This window comes from Hippoglossus stenolepis, chromosome 24, assembly GCF_022539355.2.
Source record: "Hippoglossus stenolepis isolate QCI-W04-F060 chromosome 24, HSTE1.2, whole genome shotgun sequence".
Taxonomy (NCBI): domain Eukaryota; kingdom Metazoa; phylum Chordata; class Actinopteri; order Pleuronectiformes; family Pleuronectidae; genus Hippoglossus; species Hippoglossus stenolepis.
The window spans coordinates 6,135,899-6,153,236 of record NC_061506.1 but is presented as its reverse complement, the minus strand read 5'-3'; the positions used below and the strand labels follow the sequence as shown (position 1 = coordinate 6,153,236).

Here is a 17,338-nt window from a genome sequence, read left to right as displayed (position 1 = left end):
GTTCTTTGTTAACATCCCCCGTCAGGCCACAACTGTGCTGAATGAGTCCACATCTTATTGAATTATCCAGGGAGCTGAAATCAAATTGATTTCATGGCTCAAAATCCAGGAGGTGTCTGGTGGCATACATATTTTTTTCTTCCCCTGGGCTTTATTACCTCACATTCTTAACTGTCAAGTCTTGTGTTGCCCTCTTGGGGAATAATAGTAGTAATTTATTTATCGGATTAACAACCGGGGTTCAAACAATCCCCATACCTCATGTGTTAATTTACTCATCTCTATTTTTGTCCAAACTGTCATTTTTCCTTTACATATGCATGAAGGAATGTTGCATTTCCACCAGTTATTACGTTAGCACAAGCTGGTGGCATTAAGACAAGCTCACCTGCTTGTTTTAATGGACCTCTTACTGTGTTTGGGATTTCACTTGTTGCTGAATGTCATCCAGGTTAGCAATACCTCCTTGTGTGGTTGATGCTGTACATGACACAGGTATAATCAGCCAGCCAGGGCACAAGTTTACACATCGCAGCCTCACTTGTGTTGTAACCTCTACCTTTTTTACCATTGCTGATCATTTCCTTGTTTTGAGGTCATCGTTTCTTTTTCCTTTATTTTTTTTTTTAAAAGAAAAGCCTTGTGTTTTATTATTTTTTTTGTTTTTTCACGTCGTTCTCCATTCCCCTAGGCTCAGTTGAGTAACCCCCAGCTCAGTAGCCTACAGGGTAAAAGTAAAATGCTCCCTCTTATTGAGGAGGCATGGAGTCTGCCAATCCCAGCCGAGCTAACCTCCAGGCAGGGAGGCCTGAGCAGTGCACCACAGCAGGTGAGAGACCAGATAGAGCAACTTACACCCCCCCCTCCCACCCTCCCTCACCCAACCCTTTCCTCTCCCGTCCCTCCCTCCCTACCTCCCTCTGACCGAGTGCACACTCGAGACACATAATCGTAATGTACACACAGACATACCTGCAGGTCAAACACAAGAGCATGCACTGTTGCACATACGCACGGGTAACACTTGAGCGCCACGCCACCTCCCACACATGTCTAAAGAACGTGCACAGAGAAAAACGGCTCACAACCGCAACATGAACGCTGACCTCCTTGACGTCACCGTTACCGCTCAGTTTCTGTTTCAATTGGCGACCACAATTCGTCCGTGGCAGCTTTAAGGAGTCCGTTTTGAAACGCGGAGGCGTGTCCGGCCAAGTGTTACCCACCCTGCACCCCCCCTCCGCCCCCTCTCTTCTCCTCAGCGCACGAGTCACTCGGCTTCACCCATCACGCTCAAAAAAAAAAAAAAAAATACAATAAATTCAAAGCACTTCTGCTGGTTTCCCTCCCACCCCCCACATTCAATTTCTCCTTCAATCAACCCTGCTTTTAATCCAATATGATATTCGGGATTACACCCCCTGCAGTTCACGGACAAATCCCACTTTTAGGAGGCAAACTTGTTGAACCTGGGCCACACTGTTTTGCTCTTAATCTGCTTTGGGAGAAATTGCCTTTGTGAAGAGATTAAAGTGCTTTAATTCAAAGTCAAGTGGCTGTGTTTCTAATTCTCAGCAACGTTTTTGGGCCCGTTTTCTTTTTTTTTTGTTGTGGCTTTTGACCCGTGCCCCGGTGTGATTGGTGAGGTCGTGCTGGCGTAGCGTGCGCCCAGGCTTCCCACTGGCTCTGTCCCATCTTCCTCCCCCCCTTCCTCTTCAGTAGTTGACCTTAGATGTCCCGCAGCTGCTCACAACGCCCCTCAGCAACGCCCCCTAGTGTCCCCCCATCACCACTTCATTCATCCACGCTCATCATACAGTAGATGCGAGTGTGTCCCATGTTTGTGTGCGTGATCATTGTTGTGCTATTGACCCGTGGGCATTGGAATATGTTGACTTGTAGCAGCTTTGACTTGGTGAGAGTCAATTCACTGTGAGACCTATTCCAGTGTGAATGGAGTCAGGAAGTTAACGGACGGATGGATTTTAAATGGGTCAGATGTGACAGATGTGAAAATTTGACTTAATATTTAAGAAAGCACCTGCAGATCATTGCATTTTTTTGTTTTTCCAATGCAAGAAATATTTTTGCGTGCATATTTTCCGACATTCTTGCAACGAAAAAGAGAAAATCCGAAACGCTTTGTGAAACTAAATTTCCGATCAGTCGCATCTGGCTCATGGGCTCCCTCCGAGGTCACGGTAAGGCTCTGCAGTGTGTGGAACGTGTTGTAAATCCTTTGGTTTAAAAAAAAAAAAATAGTGGGAGTTTAGCTCAAACGGCTGCAATTCCCCTTCACACTCTCTGAAAACGAAAAGCACTGAATTCCTGTGAAGAATCGTAGCGAGTCACTGTGACGACTGCGAGCGCTGCAGGTGTTGATGAGAAGCGCTAGTGGTAAATTTCCACCAGCATTCCTCTTTAACAGGAGAAATCCCCCGGGGCTGTCGCTGCCCTATGAAGCAACACCTTCAGATACGCAGGAATGTTTTGCTCCACATGTCCTGCTTGTTTGTTTATGCGCCAGCACACAATGACAATATCGCTCTCCTTTTTTTCTCTCTTCCTCTTTCTCCATCCCCTGCTTTTTTTTTGCACCTCTTCCCCCCCCTTTGCCGCTTTACTCCTTGATAAATAAACAACGCATTATTGCTTTCCCCCCCTCCCCCTCCCCCATCCTCCCTGCATCTTATTTTTTCATTAATTCCACACCCAATTTCCTTTTTTCTCTAATCCATCCATCCTCCTGGTTTCTGTGGCCTTTATGTCCTCCTTTTGTTTCCCATTTTGCCTGCGCCTCCGCCACCCCTTTCCCTCCAGGCTTGTAAGCCCAATCACAGTGCAGAGGGAGGGGGCTCGGGTCAGTCTCTGCCCCCTCACTTGGGCTCGCTGGGCCAAGCGGAGGACCAGTCCTGCCCAGCCAAGAGGAGGAGAGCCTCCAGCCCTTCGAAGGTAAATCCATTGGCATCTTTAACTCTCATAATATGCAGAGTTACACCCATGCATTTTAAAGCCTGTGTCCTCAATTCAACCGATACTGTCTTTTCAATCTCCAGGGTGAATTATGGGCCAGTAATCCAGCACAGCCAGTTCCCAACTGGTACCTCTCCCCACAGAAATTACAGGTTGGCAACTTAGTGTTTTCTATTATTGTATTTAAAGTCGTCTTAGCTGAGGCCGCATCCATTTTCCACTCTCGCATGAGCTAATGGGGGGGTTTGTCCCCGTCTGCCCTTCAGGTGCTGGAACAGTTGCGGAGTAACAGCGCCAGCTTGAAGCCACCGCAGCTTCAAATGTTGGAGCAGCTGGAGGCTCAGCTCGCCATGATGCAGCAGCACCAGCACCAGGTAAACAAAAATATATGTTTAATACTTCAAAAATGTAGATTTCAAGTACAGTACATTTAGGCATAAACGTCTATGCCTATAATAGGGAAAACGTAATGCGCTGGCACACAGGTCATGATTCCAAAAAAAGCTAAAGGCTCAAACCAGATTGTTAGAATAAATAAAGTCACTAATTCCGAGGAGTGTAAACACTGACAGTCATTTTCAGATGTGACTCAGTCTGCTCACATCCCGGCATGTGTGGGCACTTAATGTGTAAATAGAAAAGTTCAGACGTTGACCGGTGACTCAATTAAAGGTGTTTTACTGATCTGAGCTCACCCTTCAGGTTCTTCAGCCAGTTTTACTCAAACATAATAAGTAACGTTGTGTTCTCTTTTGCAGATGAGACAGAACGCCTCAGGAGGTCCGGTGCGTCCCTCTCTCCCCAACGGCCCCACCTCCAACTCCCTCCCCTCCCCCAACCCCAGCCTCCGGCCCCACCTGGGACCCCACCGGCCCCTGTGCCCGCCGCAGCTGCTGGCCAACGGGCCCATGGGCCCCGGGACGCAAGGACCCTCGGACTCCCTCCCCGTGGGCGACAACAGTAAGAGTAGTAACAGTAGTAGTAATAATCAGCCAGGGCCGTCGGACACGGGGCCCAACGGAGACGTGCCTTACCTGCAACCTGCCGGCAGCGGCGACCCAACACTGCTACCTCACACCTGCACAAGCACGCAAACACAGGACGCCGCGCCGCACCAGGCCCTGCACCTAAACACCTCTCAGGTGAGACACGCCACAACATCCTCAGTCTCTGACGCAAACTATGCTCGTAAAAAAGATTTAAAAATAGAAAAGGAACAAAGGGTGGAGTCCACAACTCGCACTTTAAAATCATTAGGTGTAAACCTGCCAAACTATTGTAAATATGTTTGCAACTTTATTAACGACATGTTGCCCCAGCTCTATGTTTTACTGCCAATCTGAACAGTTGCTGTCTTCTTCCTCCAGGGGCTTCAGAGAGGGTCTATTCCACATGCGATGGGCTCCAACAGTGACGGGGCCCCCTCTCACTCGCAGACCCCCAACTCCACTGCCCCTGTGCACCCCAACAATCAGGTTGGACATTCCACTAACGCCCCATCGCCACGGCAGCAGCCTCACAACCACCTCCCATCCCCACCCTCCCTCCCGCACTCCTCTACCTCAGGTGGAGCAGCACCCGGTGCGTCCGCTACCAAAGATAGCAACACCACAGCCGCCCTCGCCACGGCGGCCGCGTCCCTCGGCAACGGGGGCACAGAGGGCAAGACGCCATCGCCGCTGCCGTCGGCTGATGGCAAAAAGGCACAGGCAGACGGCCTCGCCAATCATGTCCACTCGGGGGATGGCGGCAAGGTGGCAGAAGGTGGCGAGAAGCCGAGCCTTAGCGCAGACAATCTTAGACTTTCTGCCCTGCTGGCGGGGGGGAAGGGGCCTGATGTGGGCGAGGGATCGTCAGAAGGGACTGTATCCACAGCATCCGCCACGCCCGAGCCCCACAAGAAGGTCAACAACATCCACCCGGCCGTCCTGCCCTCCACCCCCCACGCGCAGGGCAGCTCGGCCGCCTCCTCGCCCATCTCCGCCATGTCCACGGCCACGCCCTCGCCCAAATCCTCAGAACACACCCAAACTGGCGTCCACAGTCCTGCCACCGCCACCACCACCACCACCACCACATCTGCTGCACCGGCCGTGAATGGTAACGGCAAAGGGGGCATCTCCGAGGACTCCCAGAGCCCGCAGAAGGCCGAGCCGCCTGCCTTCACAGGTCTTAAAGCTACGCCCCCACATGGACACAGCTCGTCATCGTCGTCTTCGGTCTCCATCTACCCCAGCTCCACAGACGTGCTGAAGGCCTGCAGGTGAGACTGCGCCGCCTCTTTACTATTTGGCTTCCTGCAGATGCTCTCTCATGCTCTCGCTTGACGATCCTGTTGTTGTGTGTTCCAGAGGAAAGTATTGATTTGATAAGTGGTCGTGATCATTAGTAATGGATGCATGGATCCGTTCTTATTATCATGAAGCCTCACAACATTTGCAACTTTTGAATACAGTAAATTTAAGCTCCCATAAATGCTGTTTTTACCATAAACACAAAAAAGAATGCAGCCTTGTTTGATGTGTTTCTTCCATGTTTTCCAAAATGATGTAGACATGAAGTCGAGTGTGGCACCGAATTGTATTTACAGTCGGTGCAAATGAGGACATGCAGCAGTCGAACTGTGCGTTTCTTTTTCTTTTGAAGAGATCTCCTCCCAGTGGATTAGCAGTGTAACTGCAGGAACGGTGGAAAAATATTATGTAACCGTAAACAACACTGAAGGCGACTGGGCAGTCCTGTTGCCATGCAGATATTATTCCCAACACATTTGAATGGTTTCAGCTCCATTTGTTTGCAGTTTCACATTTGATTGGTTACACGTGACATTTACACTCTGCTCATACTGGATTAAATACATGAGATCTGAGGTGTGAGTCGTGTCTAATTATTTTACTGATGTAGTGTTTTCCTGCCACGACTGAAAACATCCTCTCTGTGCAGAAACCTGGGGAAGAACGGTCTCTCCAACAGCAGCATCCTCCTCGACAAGTGCCCCCCGCCCCGGCTGCCCCCTCCGCCCTCGCCAGTCCTGCCCAAAGACAAGCTCAACCCCCCCACACCCAGCATCTATGTGAGTATGACCCAGAGGACAGACGCAAGTGGTCTGAAGATGCATGTATGCTGTATGTATGTTAACTGTCTGTTTTTATGCCCAACCAGCTGGAGAACAAGAGGGATGCTTTCTTCCCCCCTCTGCACCAGTTCTGCACAAACCCCTCCAACCCCGTCACTGTCATCAGAGGACTGGCTGGAGCTCTCAAACTGGGTAAATACATAGTTTATAAAATGAAACACTGCATAAAACATCATATTTTGTGATTAAATGATGTTAACAAAGCCGTCTCTGCCATTTCTCTGCAGACCTGGGTCTGTTCTCCACAAAGACGCTGGTGGAGGCCAACCCCGAGCACCTGGTGGAGGTCTGGACTCAGCTCTCGCAACCCGCCGACGAGAACTGGGACCCGGCCGGCACCAAGAAAATGTGGCGCTGCGAAAGCGCCCGCGCCCACACCACTATCGCCAAATACGCCCAGTATCAGGCTGCTTCCTTCCAGGAATCCCTGCGGGTCAGTTATGCTTTTAACTACGCCCCCTGGAGTTCACTTAAAAGAAACATATTTAGGGTCAGATCAGAGAGACCGAAGGAAATCTGATGAAACTCTTCCTGTTTGTTTTCAGGAGGAGAATGAGAAGAAGGCACTGAAAGAGCCCTCGGACGCAGAGCCAGCATCAGCAGAGAGGTACGTAACGTTTGGATCTGTTTTCTCCTTTCGAAAACTCCAGACTTTTAAATGTTTTATTTGCGCCAGGATTTGCTTTGGTTTGGTTTGGCTGAATTGTTCAAGGAATGGTTTTAAAAGCAAGACAATATCCAGCATGTGAGCCTCCACCCTAGTAATTACAGTTCAGACGCTATGTCATAATGTTTGGCACCTTTTCGCTGCACAGCTTCTGCTACGTCCCCCTTTTCTTGAGGGTGACCAGACTAAACTGTGGCTAATTTTATATTCCTGTGTATCAACAGTGTTGCACGCAAAAGAAGAGGACCCTTAAAGCACATCAAGTTCGGAACCAACATCGATGTGTCGGACGAAAGGAAGTGAGTGTGGATTTCCTCCTGCTCTTGACACTGATTATTTTCCGATTTAAAAGCCTGTGACTTCACAATCTCCTCATCTTCGTTCTCTACCAGGTGGAAACAGCAGCTCCAGGAGCTCAGCAAACTCCCGGCCTTCGCTCGGGTCGTATCCGCCGGGAACCTGCTGAGCCACGTGGGTCACACCATCCTGGGTATGAACACGGTTCAGCTCTACATGAAGGTCCCCGGGAGCAGGATAGCAGGTCAGTGCTTATTTCTTCGGAGGGTTATTGCTTCAGTCAGTTTTGATGTGCAGGTTCGCTCAGTGAGGAGTTTCCTTGTTTGTCCCTCCAGGTCACCAGGAGCACAACAACTTCTGTGCCGTCAACATCAACATCGGACCCGGAGACTGTGAGTGGTTCGCTGTGCCCGAGCCTTACTGGGGAGTGATGAGCAACTTCTGTGAAAAGTAAGATGATCTTCTCTCCTTTCTTTCTCCTTTCTCCTCTTTCTTTCATGCATCCATCACAATTCTCTCTCTCCCCCTCACCTCCAGGAACAACATCAACTTCCTGATGGGCTCGTGGTGGCCCAACCTGGAGGACCTGTACGAGGCCGACGTGCCCGTGTACCGGTTCATCCAGCGGCCGGGCGACCTGGTGTGGCTCAACACCGGCACCGTGCACTGGGTGCAGGCCATCGGCTGGTGCAACAACATCGCGTGGAACGTGGGACCTCTCACGGGTACGCGCATTGAATCATGGGATGTCAGTTAATGTTGCAGATGCAGGACACAGTTAGTTTAAGACGAGAAAAAGAACATCTGGTAATGCACCAGTGGGAAAGTTTCTATATTTATCCACCAACCAGGAGTTATCACGCATGTTGTGACCTTTCCTGTGATATTTAAAATGTTTCTTAGCTAATTATTTGACCTTTTTGAAAGTTTCCATATTAATCGGTGCATCCCAGCTTTTGGTCGTAACTTTATCTGCGTTTTCAGCTCACCAGTACAAGCTGGCGGTGGAGCGATACGAGTGGAACAAGCTCCAGAGCGTCAAGTCGATGGTTCCCATGGTGCACCTCTCCTGGAACATGGCTCGCAACATCAAAGTGTCCGACCACAAGCTGTTTGAGATGATCAAGTGAGTCACAGGATCCGTCACATTTAGCGCTTTTGCGATAGATTGAATTGTACGTCTTTTTCTAACCACGCGTCTCTGTGTGTTCTCGCGGCAGGTACTGCTTGCTGCGGACGTTGAAGCAGTGCCAGAGCGTGAAGGAAGCCTTGGTGTCAGCGGGCAAGGAGACCGTACTGAAGCCGAGGACCAGGGACGAACCGGCTCACTACTGCACCATCTGCGAGGTCAGTGGAGCGCACCAGGAACATTTCAGCGCCACGGCGTGCGAATTCAAACAGGATCTCACATCGCTCACACTCGTTTTTTTGAATGTCTCGCCATGTGCTCGCTCTCGCTCACATCCCGAACAACACAATGACGGTTTGCTTGCTTCCGTGACATTGCACCGAGGGCCGACTTCGTTTGAGCTCGCTAATGCTAATGGTTGCAAAGTTGAGTGCAGGGCTCTCAGCTGTCGAGCAGAAACGTCTCCGTTTAACATCTGCTGTTATTGTGTCGTAGCAATCGTTCCATTACTCACCGTCTGTGCAGCAGCTCCAGGATCTGTCTGTGCATGACATCACCGCTGCAGTCTTCGCCTGCTGTTCATTCTCACGCACACTTCTCAAGCAAAAGGAACGACGCAGGGTGTGTTTTTCACTAAATGAAGCATGTTCATTCTTTGCAGGTGGAGGTGTTCGACCTGCTGTTTGTGCGCCGCGAGCTCCTCTCCAAGAAGCAGCACGTGGTCCACTGCCAGGACTGCGCCAGGAAGGGCAGCGCGACACTGGACGACTTTGTGGTGCTGGAGATGCACAGGATGGACGACCTGATGCAGGTCTACGACCAGTTCACATTAGTAAGTCGCTCGGCAGAGTGAAGGAGAGCTGGACTTCTCTCGGGAACGAGAACAGATCTTTCTGAACTTGTCTAACTTTGACAGCACAAACTTTTATCAGTGCTCATGGTCTTTTCATTTCAGTCCCATTCATGTTATCTTAGAGGTGGAAATTCAAGCCCGACCAATATGTCTGAGAATATGAGCTTTTCACCTATTTGACAGAACAATGATGTGCATTTATGTTTACATTTTATGTGAAAAAAATATATTTTCTTATTCCAGGTTCTATATATTTGGTTTTATTTGTGTTTTCTGTTGATTCATAGTTATTTGATATAAAGTTTATGGTTAAACTGGAAACTATCAAACCTACTTCTGAGGAATCATTGCCAATTTTTTTAAATATATTTATTTGTCAGCATCAATCAAGTTTCTTTTACTCCCTCATATCTCATCGCCCCCAAAAATCCATATTGGTCGGACTCTATTGGCATTTAATGGCACATGGTTTCCTATATATGCTTTTAGCTTACACCCCAAACAAAGAGTCAGGGATGTTTATATATAATAAAAAAGTTTGTTGAGTGGTTAATATTCAATTTAATTACAAGACATAGTTTAAAGAAAGCTGTTAGGTGCTTTATTGATTATCAAGCAACCAGTGACAGTAGTTTTTTATACATATAAAGCCAAATATATCTGCAGTACAACTTCAACATGATAAATTACATAGTTCTTATTTTGTGTCTGTGGTATTTGACCTGTTGACCCCAGAGGCCTGTGATGCATTCAATGACTAATTCTCGTATCATTTTCCCGCCCAGGCCCCTCCTCTTCATTCATCTTCATCTTGACATTAGGCGACGCCTCTTTCTTCTTCTGCTGCGGAGCCGCGACGCCCATGCACAGGAACTTGTGTTAAATAAATAAACAAATACAAAAAAAAAAAAAATGGAACAAAACAAACATCTTCATACACGGACCATTTCTGATATTCAGGAAAGCCAAGGCCGTCTCCCCCCCCCCCCGCCCTCTCCACCGCCCTTCCCATATGGCTGGTCTCCATAGCGACGGCTGGAGGCTGAGTGTGTCTGTCTATGCAACCTGTTTTTCGAAGTGCTGGGGCCCGGCCCTTCCAGAGGGGGGCGCCGCCGAGCTCGCTAAACAGGACTTGTCTCCCCCTCCCCGCCTGCCCCCTCTAATGACAATGGTTCTGCCCTGTTTTACTGGAGGACTTAATCAAAAACGGTTGGGAACAGGGGGGTCGGGATTCTTTAAGGCGTGATAAAAATGTTTTGTAGATACTTGTTCACTGACACAACTGGCAACACCACCCATAAAAGACTACTGACTTGACAACCTTTCTCCCTCCTTCTCTTTCTCTCTTTTTCCATTCTGGTAACAGGATGAAATGTTGGATTTGATTTATAGATTTCCCCTGAATTCTCTTTGTTTCTTCCCTCCTAAGGAGCATTAGCCTAACTGGTCTTTTTCTATGGTATAGATGGTAATTCAGAAACTCTTTGGACAGCAAAATCTCCCCAAAAAAATTTGTAATGTGAAGAGTTTAGGTGATTTCTTTCTTTTCTTTCTCTCTTTCTTCCTTTTTTAAATTTTTTTTATACAGCTTTTATGTTTTATCTCTGTCTCGTTCTTTTCAAAACTACGACGTTTTGTTTGTTTCTTAGGTAAAAAAAAGGAAATAACTAGAAAAAAAACTTACTAGCCAAGTCACAAAGAAAATGGGTTGCACATAGACTTATGGAATAAAGTTTAATTTGTGATTTTTTTGTTTTTGTTTTGTTGTTTCTAATCTTGATGTAAATTTACACTATTTATAAATACATATTTATTGCTTGGAAAAAAAATTTGTCGATGGAATGCTGTTATTTTTTCCCAGAGTACCTGCCATTAAATTTGAAGGAGTTTTGTCATTTTAACACGACTCCTCTTACATTTTCTATATATAAATAAAATTGCTTAGCAAGCATTGTACAGAAACGGACATTTAAAATTGTTTTATTGTTTGAAGAATGTTTTATGATGAGTCAATAAACACAAAGTTGTCAAATTATCCATTTTCATTGGTTCAATGTCGTCATTCACACACACACACACACACACACACATGTAGTTATTTAGAATAATACAAAGGGAAGAGTGTGTGAGTACAGGCCTGAAACCCAGCAGACAATGTAGCTGTAGACTGACACACAGAATCCTACACTGTATGCCAGGTTCAGAACTTATACAGTTTCTCTTCATTTTCACTTTTATTTTTTAATAATCCTGATGTCCAAACAACACAACATCACATTCAATTGTGCGACAACCCCATGTGTCGTCACTGTATCCTGTGCAACGTGGCTGCCAGCGGAGACCCAGTAGCCAGATGTAGCTGCTGCCAGCCCCACAGGATCTACACTGACTACTGAGCAACCGCTGGGCGCCCCCACAGCTCTGCAGCGCCACCCAGAGCCAGGATGGCCACCTGATGTTCACACGCTGCGGCCAACACAGGAAATGGTGGAACAGGAGAAAAACAACCTCACACTGAGAGAACGAGACTAACAAGTGGGTTTCCTGGGGTAGGAGGTGTGTAAAACAAACTTTTTACAGAAAGTCCTTAAATAAAGGCAACGTTACATCGGAAACACTCATAAATAAAATGATTAGAGGAAGATTAGGCAACTTTTTCAACTTTACCCATAAATATATTTGCAATTTTCCTGACGTAATGTGGGAAAAAGTTGTTTGACTCTTTTCTGTTTTCTAGTATCAAGCGTGTTTCCACCATTGACCGTAAATCAAAGATGGCCGACATGACTGCTCCCCAAAAGTGAAGCCAAAACATCTCAATTGCCACCTGCTGGCTGGCTGCAGTATAGCTCACAATCCCCACCTCCTCCATGTTAGTGGATGAGACATGGATGAAAATTAAAAAGTCAAATTATACATCAAATGTGAAGTTTGATCTTACTGCTAAGTTTGATTTTAATTGATTAATTGATGCAATTAGTCGAGCTACCACGCCTCCTTCCCCCGAACGCTACTGAACAGACTTTCCGCAAGATGGCAGCGTTCGTATCCAGGATATTTTTGGCTTCATATCTGGAGACGTGTCGTCCATCTTTGCGGTCCATTGTTTCCATGTGAACGAAACCATTTAGGGGCTTATTACCTGGATTTTTAGCAGCTTCATGAATCAGAGCATCTCTAAAACAAATATGGAAAAAAAGGTTGAGGTGCACGTGGGGAGAATTAAAAACTAATCTCCGTCTTTGCCTTTCAGCGCTGTACTGTCCCTCTGCTCCAACGCTGGAGCCAAGATGGCCGTCGTCGGAGCCGAGCTGCACAGATTGACCAAGGAGGACAGTCCAACACCTTCACTGGAGTGTCGTGTCCAAACAGGAACACTGGAAAGAAAAAGAAAAACACGGGTGAGACTCATTTTGTTTATATCAGAGTGCAGACAGGGAACAAGACGACTGAGTTAGGGTCCAAGGGAAATTAAGCATCCGACATTTTCAAATGTAATATTGGAACGCATTTGAAAGCAGCAATAAGAGCAGAGTCCTCTGGGGGCCGTGAAGTAACTACTTGCTGTTCATATTGCTTTTTAGAAGACGTTTCCCTTCTTCACAGGAAGAAAAAACTCGTGTGGTGGGTGTGGATTCTAGGAAACGAGGTGCCAGAGTTAACATGCATGTAAGTTAAGAAGACGGAGACTTCCTGTCGGGCGAAGGCAGGAAACGTGAGTTGTGAAATATGGTGACATTGGTGTTGTATGTAGCGGGGGCAGGTGGCTCTTTAATTCTAAAGAAATCACTTAGTCTCATAAGGTGTTTCATTGGCTCCGATCGCAGAGGGCCCTTTAACCCTTTAACCCCCCCCCCCCGTTTCCCACTTATACGGTGTGTGAAATCTGGCCGGGCTCCAGCAGAGAGGTATGTGAACTCTGCTTGGCCCGGGACCACCAACCCCCCACCTTCAAATCCAGATCCAGTCTGCCCAACAATGTCTCCCTGTGTCGAGGGAGGTACACACACAAAAAAAAGAAGGAGAGAAGGAGTTAAACCAGCAGAGGGATCAATGCCCCATCTCCCCCCTTCTCATCCCTCCTTTCCCCCCCTTCCTGTTCCCTCCATCTCCGCCCTGCGCTCCCTCGTTTCCGCCTTTGTGGAGGAACAGGCAGGTGGCCCTGACTGCTAATTTTAAACCGGGCCGATTGTCTGCCCCGTGTTTCCCACAGCTATGTATAGATGCCTACAATAAACCAAGTAGGTCTCACACACACACACACACACACACACACACACACACACACACACACACACACACACACACACACACACACACACACACACACACACACACACACACACACACACACACACACACACACACACACACACATACATATATACACACACACACACCGGGCCCTGACCTCTAAAAATGTCTGACTCTCCATTCATCCACTCCCACCTCTGTTTGCCAGTGCTCCTCCCTGATTGGCCGTCGCTCCCAGCCAATGACAGAGCTCCCTGCTGCCCATTCATAAAACCCAGGGTCATTGAGGATAATGTGTTATTAAGGCACGTGCAGGGAGGAGGAGCGAGCCCCCTTCATCCTGCAAAATTAATTATTAATGCCACTTGGACGTATATGGACGAAAGAGAATAAACACTGGTGGTTTATTACATGTAAACAGAATCTGTAGTAATGTTGTTTGTTGTCAACAGCTAACAAATATTGTGTGTATTGTGTAGTTTAGCACAGCAAATCTAAATAAGCAGTAATGTAAGTGAATTAAATTCTTTAAAGTATCCTGTTAAGTCTCGCTCCATCCAGCCGGACACAGAGAGACGGCACATTCCTGTGTGTTTAATGAGTAATGAAGCGAGGTGTGATAATCTCCGGCTATCGCCCTCTCTTAGGTTACACGCACGCACGCACGCACGCACACACACACACAACACACGCACAGCACACACACACACACACAAAAATTACCACCCCTCCATGTTTTCTGACCCTTTTCAATGCTAACACACTCCCCCCCCCCTCCTGACTTACAGGTTGTCCCAGGGTCGACAAAAAGAACCTCAAGAGACACTGCATTTTATGTGAGTTTGGCAAAACTGAAGCTCTGCTGTTGTCGTCACATAATACAACCCCCTGTCCAAAGGCATTCTGGGAAATGTAAAGAATGCCTGGAATGCACATTACAAACTATATAAAGGTGGAAACACAAAAGTAGAAACTCTTCATTTATTTGCGCGCCCTTGATAATTGGGGGACGACGAGATCCAGATCAGTCCACTCGACAGTATCGAGTGTCGCCTCGGCTGAACGATGGGGATGCGTGTTTTTGCGATGGACAATGACAAAGAAAGAAGTGCTACCCGTCGCCATGGAAACGGGGGAGTAATTAGCACAGTTGTGGGGAGAAAATGGAGGGAGTGCGAACGGGTGTGATTCTGCATGTGTGTCTGTGTGTGTGTGTGTGTGGGGGGACGTTGGCCTTCTTTCAAGAGATGAGGGCGATGAAGTAACAGCGGCCTGGTTGCGTGAAAAATCATTACGCACCAGCCACAGACAATAACTGCTGCTTTTTTATATTTTTTGTTTTACATTATTGAATTCGATGAGGATAACAGCACTTTTTCCTCCCGGAGGAAAGAGTTCAGCAGATTTGCGAAGCCTTCACTTGCGTGTTTGAACAGCGGCTGCGACAGGAAGTCTGGGTTCAGCTGTTGGATCTGGCTCATGCTGCCGCATGTGTCCGTCCATCTGTCGGTCACGTGACGCTGGTTTCACTCCTTCTGAGTCTTTGGCAAAGCTGGACACTTGACAACATCTCGTCTTTGTCTCCTCGTCTGTCTACGACTTGGATCATCGTTGGTGTGATAAACTCTGAATGAATCTGAAAAAGCCTGTAAGCAAACGTCTGAGTTTTTAAGTTCTTTTGTTTAAATATTTGATGCATTGTTGGACTCTGCAATAGGAGGTGATGAAATGAGGGATCGGTGAAAAGTGGAAACCAACATTACGTCTGCAAGAGGCTGTAAAAATCACTAGGCTTTAATATTAAATACTTTTGGCTAAAAAGGTTTTACGAATCCAACACCGTAAAAAACTCCCGGGGAATCGCTTCTTAACTTTCATCTATCAAGTTGAGTCAGCAGGATGCAGCTCAAACGCCCTCCTTTAAAATGCACATATTTCTACTCATGTGCACAGTGGAGCAGCTGCAGGTTCAGTGCCTTGCTCATGAGCCCCTGAGTTGACCCCTGCATGTGTAACTTGCTCTATTCAGCCTCTGCTCTGTTCGAGAAGGAATCTAATCCCAAAAACAACTTTAATAAGACGATGCTTTGTGCATTTCCTCCCAGCACTGACTCCACGCACACACTCTAAACACCCACACAGTTGGCACACAATTTGCGGTTGTTCTTCAAGCATCGCGCGGCTCCTCGCTCACGCTCTCTCTCTCCGTTAATGGCAGCCAGGAGCCCACGGGCGCTTAGCATATATATATGTGCTAAGAACAATTATGCAGATGCGTGCTAAAACCACTTTGGTGGCATAATCCGCCGATCAGTCCATTATAGTAATTGTGGTTAGCGAGTGGGCGAATATGCTTTTCAATGGATGCTGATGAACAGGCAGAGCTCGGCTGGTTTTATGCAAATGTGGCGAGGCCCCGTTTTCATGTGTCAGATGTAATGTGGGGTTAGCAGCAGGGAGTGTGTGTGTGTGTGTGTGTTTGTGTGTTTGACCACCTGAGGGTAAAAAGGATTTGACGGTGACGAAGTGAATTCATCACTTTTTAAGGAACCGTGCACAAATTACGAGGGGAAAAGGGAAATTTGGTCAACATTAGATACATTTTCTTAACATTTACTCTGGAATTTTCTGGACCTTTTTGCCTTTCACGTATGGAGAACGCATCAGGAGATTGTCCGGGTCAGACGAGGTCACAACAACAGGAAGATGTCCGGCACATTCAGGCGAGGGGTGGGGTCTGGGTCGAGCGTGCAGGAGGCGGGACGTGACGTATAAATTCTGCGTCAGTCTTCACGTGTTTTTGTTTACAGCCGGCCTTATCGCCTAAAGCCCTGGAAATTCGTTGTCTTTCAAGTTGACATGTTGTACGTGAATGCCTCCTCTTTTTCATCCTGAGATATTTGTGTTGTAGAAACATCACCAACCAATTCCTGGAGATTTTCCTGCTGTATTCTCACACGGGCTAACTTGGGATACTCTCCTGACTTGTTACTGGGGGCTGGCAGGAGAAGTTCCAGAAAAAGCAGACTGGCGACTCGGACGAACGGGAGAATGTCCGGAGTTGAGAGCAGCTTCTTTGTGTCTCAGCTTCGTCATCTGTCCGGTTGTAATGCATCAGCTGGGAACTTTGTTATGTGAGCGAGGAAGGCAACATGTCAGCTGCTCCTCTAGTGCGGCTCAAACTTAAAGAGGAAGACGAGGAATGTATCCTACTCTCAACCCCGGTCCACCTCCTCCTCCTCCTCCGCCTCCTCCTCCCCCTCAGTCATGGGTTCTCCGCTGGGTAATCGCATACCAAAAAACACAAGAATTTCCCCCTCTCTCCTCTCCAGGCTGGGGCTACCCCCTCCCTCCATCCCTCCCTCCCTCTCCCTCTCTCCAACAGTGTCAGACTGGCTGGAGTTCACCAGGAACGAAGCGGAAGCTGCTCTGGCTTTTACATTCAAATTAAAAGCACTCAGGAGAAAACTAGTTGGACCGCAAAAACAAAAGTGGCCTGTTATAACATGATAGAGACTATCTCCATGGTAACAGACTGTGTTTGCTCATGACAATTAGCTTATATAGGAAAATAAAGACATATAAAGGCTGCCCTTACAACAGCAATCATAAAGAGATTATATATAAAAAGTCATATGGTCATTATTCATAGCTGAAAATCTTAGTTTATTCACAATAAATCCAAATTAACAGGAATTATTCTAATTGTCAATTAACCTAATTTGTTGAGTGGAACTAACAAATATTGTTAATTACAGTTTATTTTCTGTTATGTTTTGTTTCTTTATAACAGATCATTATAAGCCAATGAATTATTGATTAGGTGTTTGAAGACATTGATATGGACTTGAGAAAAATTTCAATTTAAACTACATTTTGGCATTTTATAGACAAAATGTTGATAATATTGACAAAAGTAATTTGCACATGAATCCACATTTTAAAACAAATAAACCAAATTTGTGAAATTGTTGATTTACTGTAACAATGAGTGACTTCAGTGATAACTGCACTTCACCCACAGTGAGT

At 46.9% G+C, this 17,338-nt stretch overlaps 1 protein-coding gene across 2 annotated transcripts in view; it reads left to right on the top strand.

Moving 5' to 3' along the window:
• LOC118103524 (histone demethylase UTY) overlaps positions 1-11,090 on the top strand; it is a 25,614-nt gene extending 14,524 nt beyond the window's left edge. Inside the window, exons 13-30 of one of the 2 annotated variants that reach the window (XM_035150568.2) lie at positions 692-829; positions 2,821-2,952; positions 3,057-3,125; positions 3,240-3,347; positions 3,732-4,115; positions 4,341-5,236; positions 5,917-6,046; positions 6,136-6,241; positions 6,337-6,542; positions 6,655-6,716; positions 7,001-7,075; positions 7,169-7,317; positions 7,409-7,523; positions 7,611-7,798; positions 8,058-8,199; positions 8,294-8,420; positions 8,864-9,034; positions 9,841-11,090. In XM_035150568.2, the coding sequence (XP_035006459.2) occupies positions 692-829; positions 2,821-2,952; positions 3,057-3,125; positions 3,240-3,347; positions 3,732-4,115; positions 4,341-5,236; positions 5,917-6,046; positions 6,136-6,241; positions 6,337-6,542; positions 6,655-6,716; positions 7,001-7,075; positions 7,169-7,317; positions 7,409-7,523; positions 7,611-7,798; positions 8,058-8,199; positions 8,294-8,420; positions 8,864-9,034; positions 9,841-9,870 (3,228 nt within the window). In that variant the 3' untranslated portion in view covers positions 9,871-11,090. The remainder of the gene's footprint in view (positions 1-691; positions 830-2,820; positions 2,953-3,056; positions 3,126-3,239; positions 3,348-3,731; positions 4,116-4,340; positions 5,237-5,916; positions 6,047-6,135; positions 6,242-6,336; positions 6,543-6,654; positions 6,717-7,000; positions 7,076-7,168; positions 7,318-7,408; positions 7,524-7,610; positions 7,799-8,057; positions 8,200-8,293; positions 8,421-8,863; positions 9,035-9,840) is intronic. The other variant, XM_035150569.2, reaches the window with a different exon arrangement.
• Positions 11,091-17,338: the final 6,248 nt, after the last annotated feature.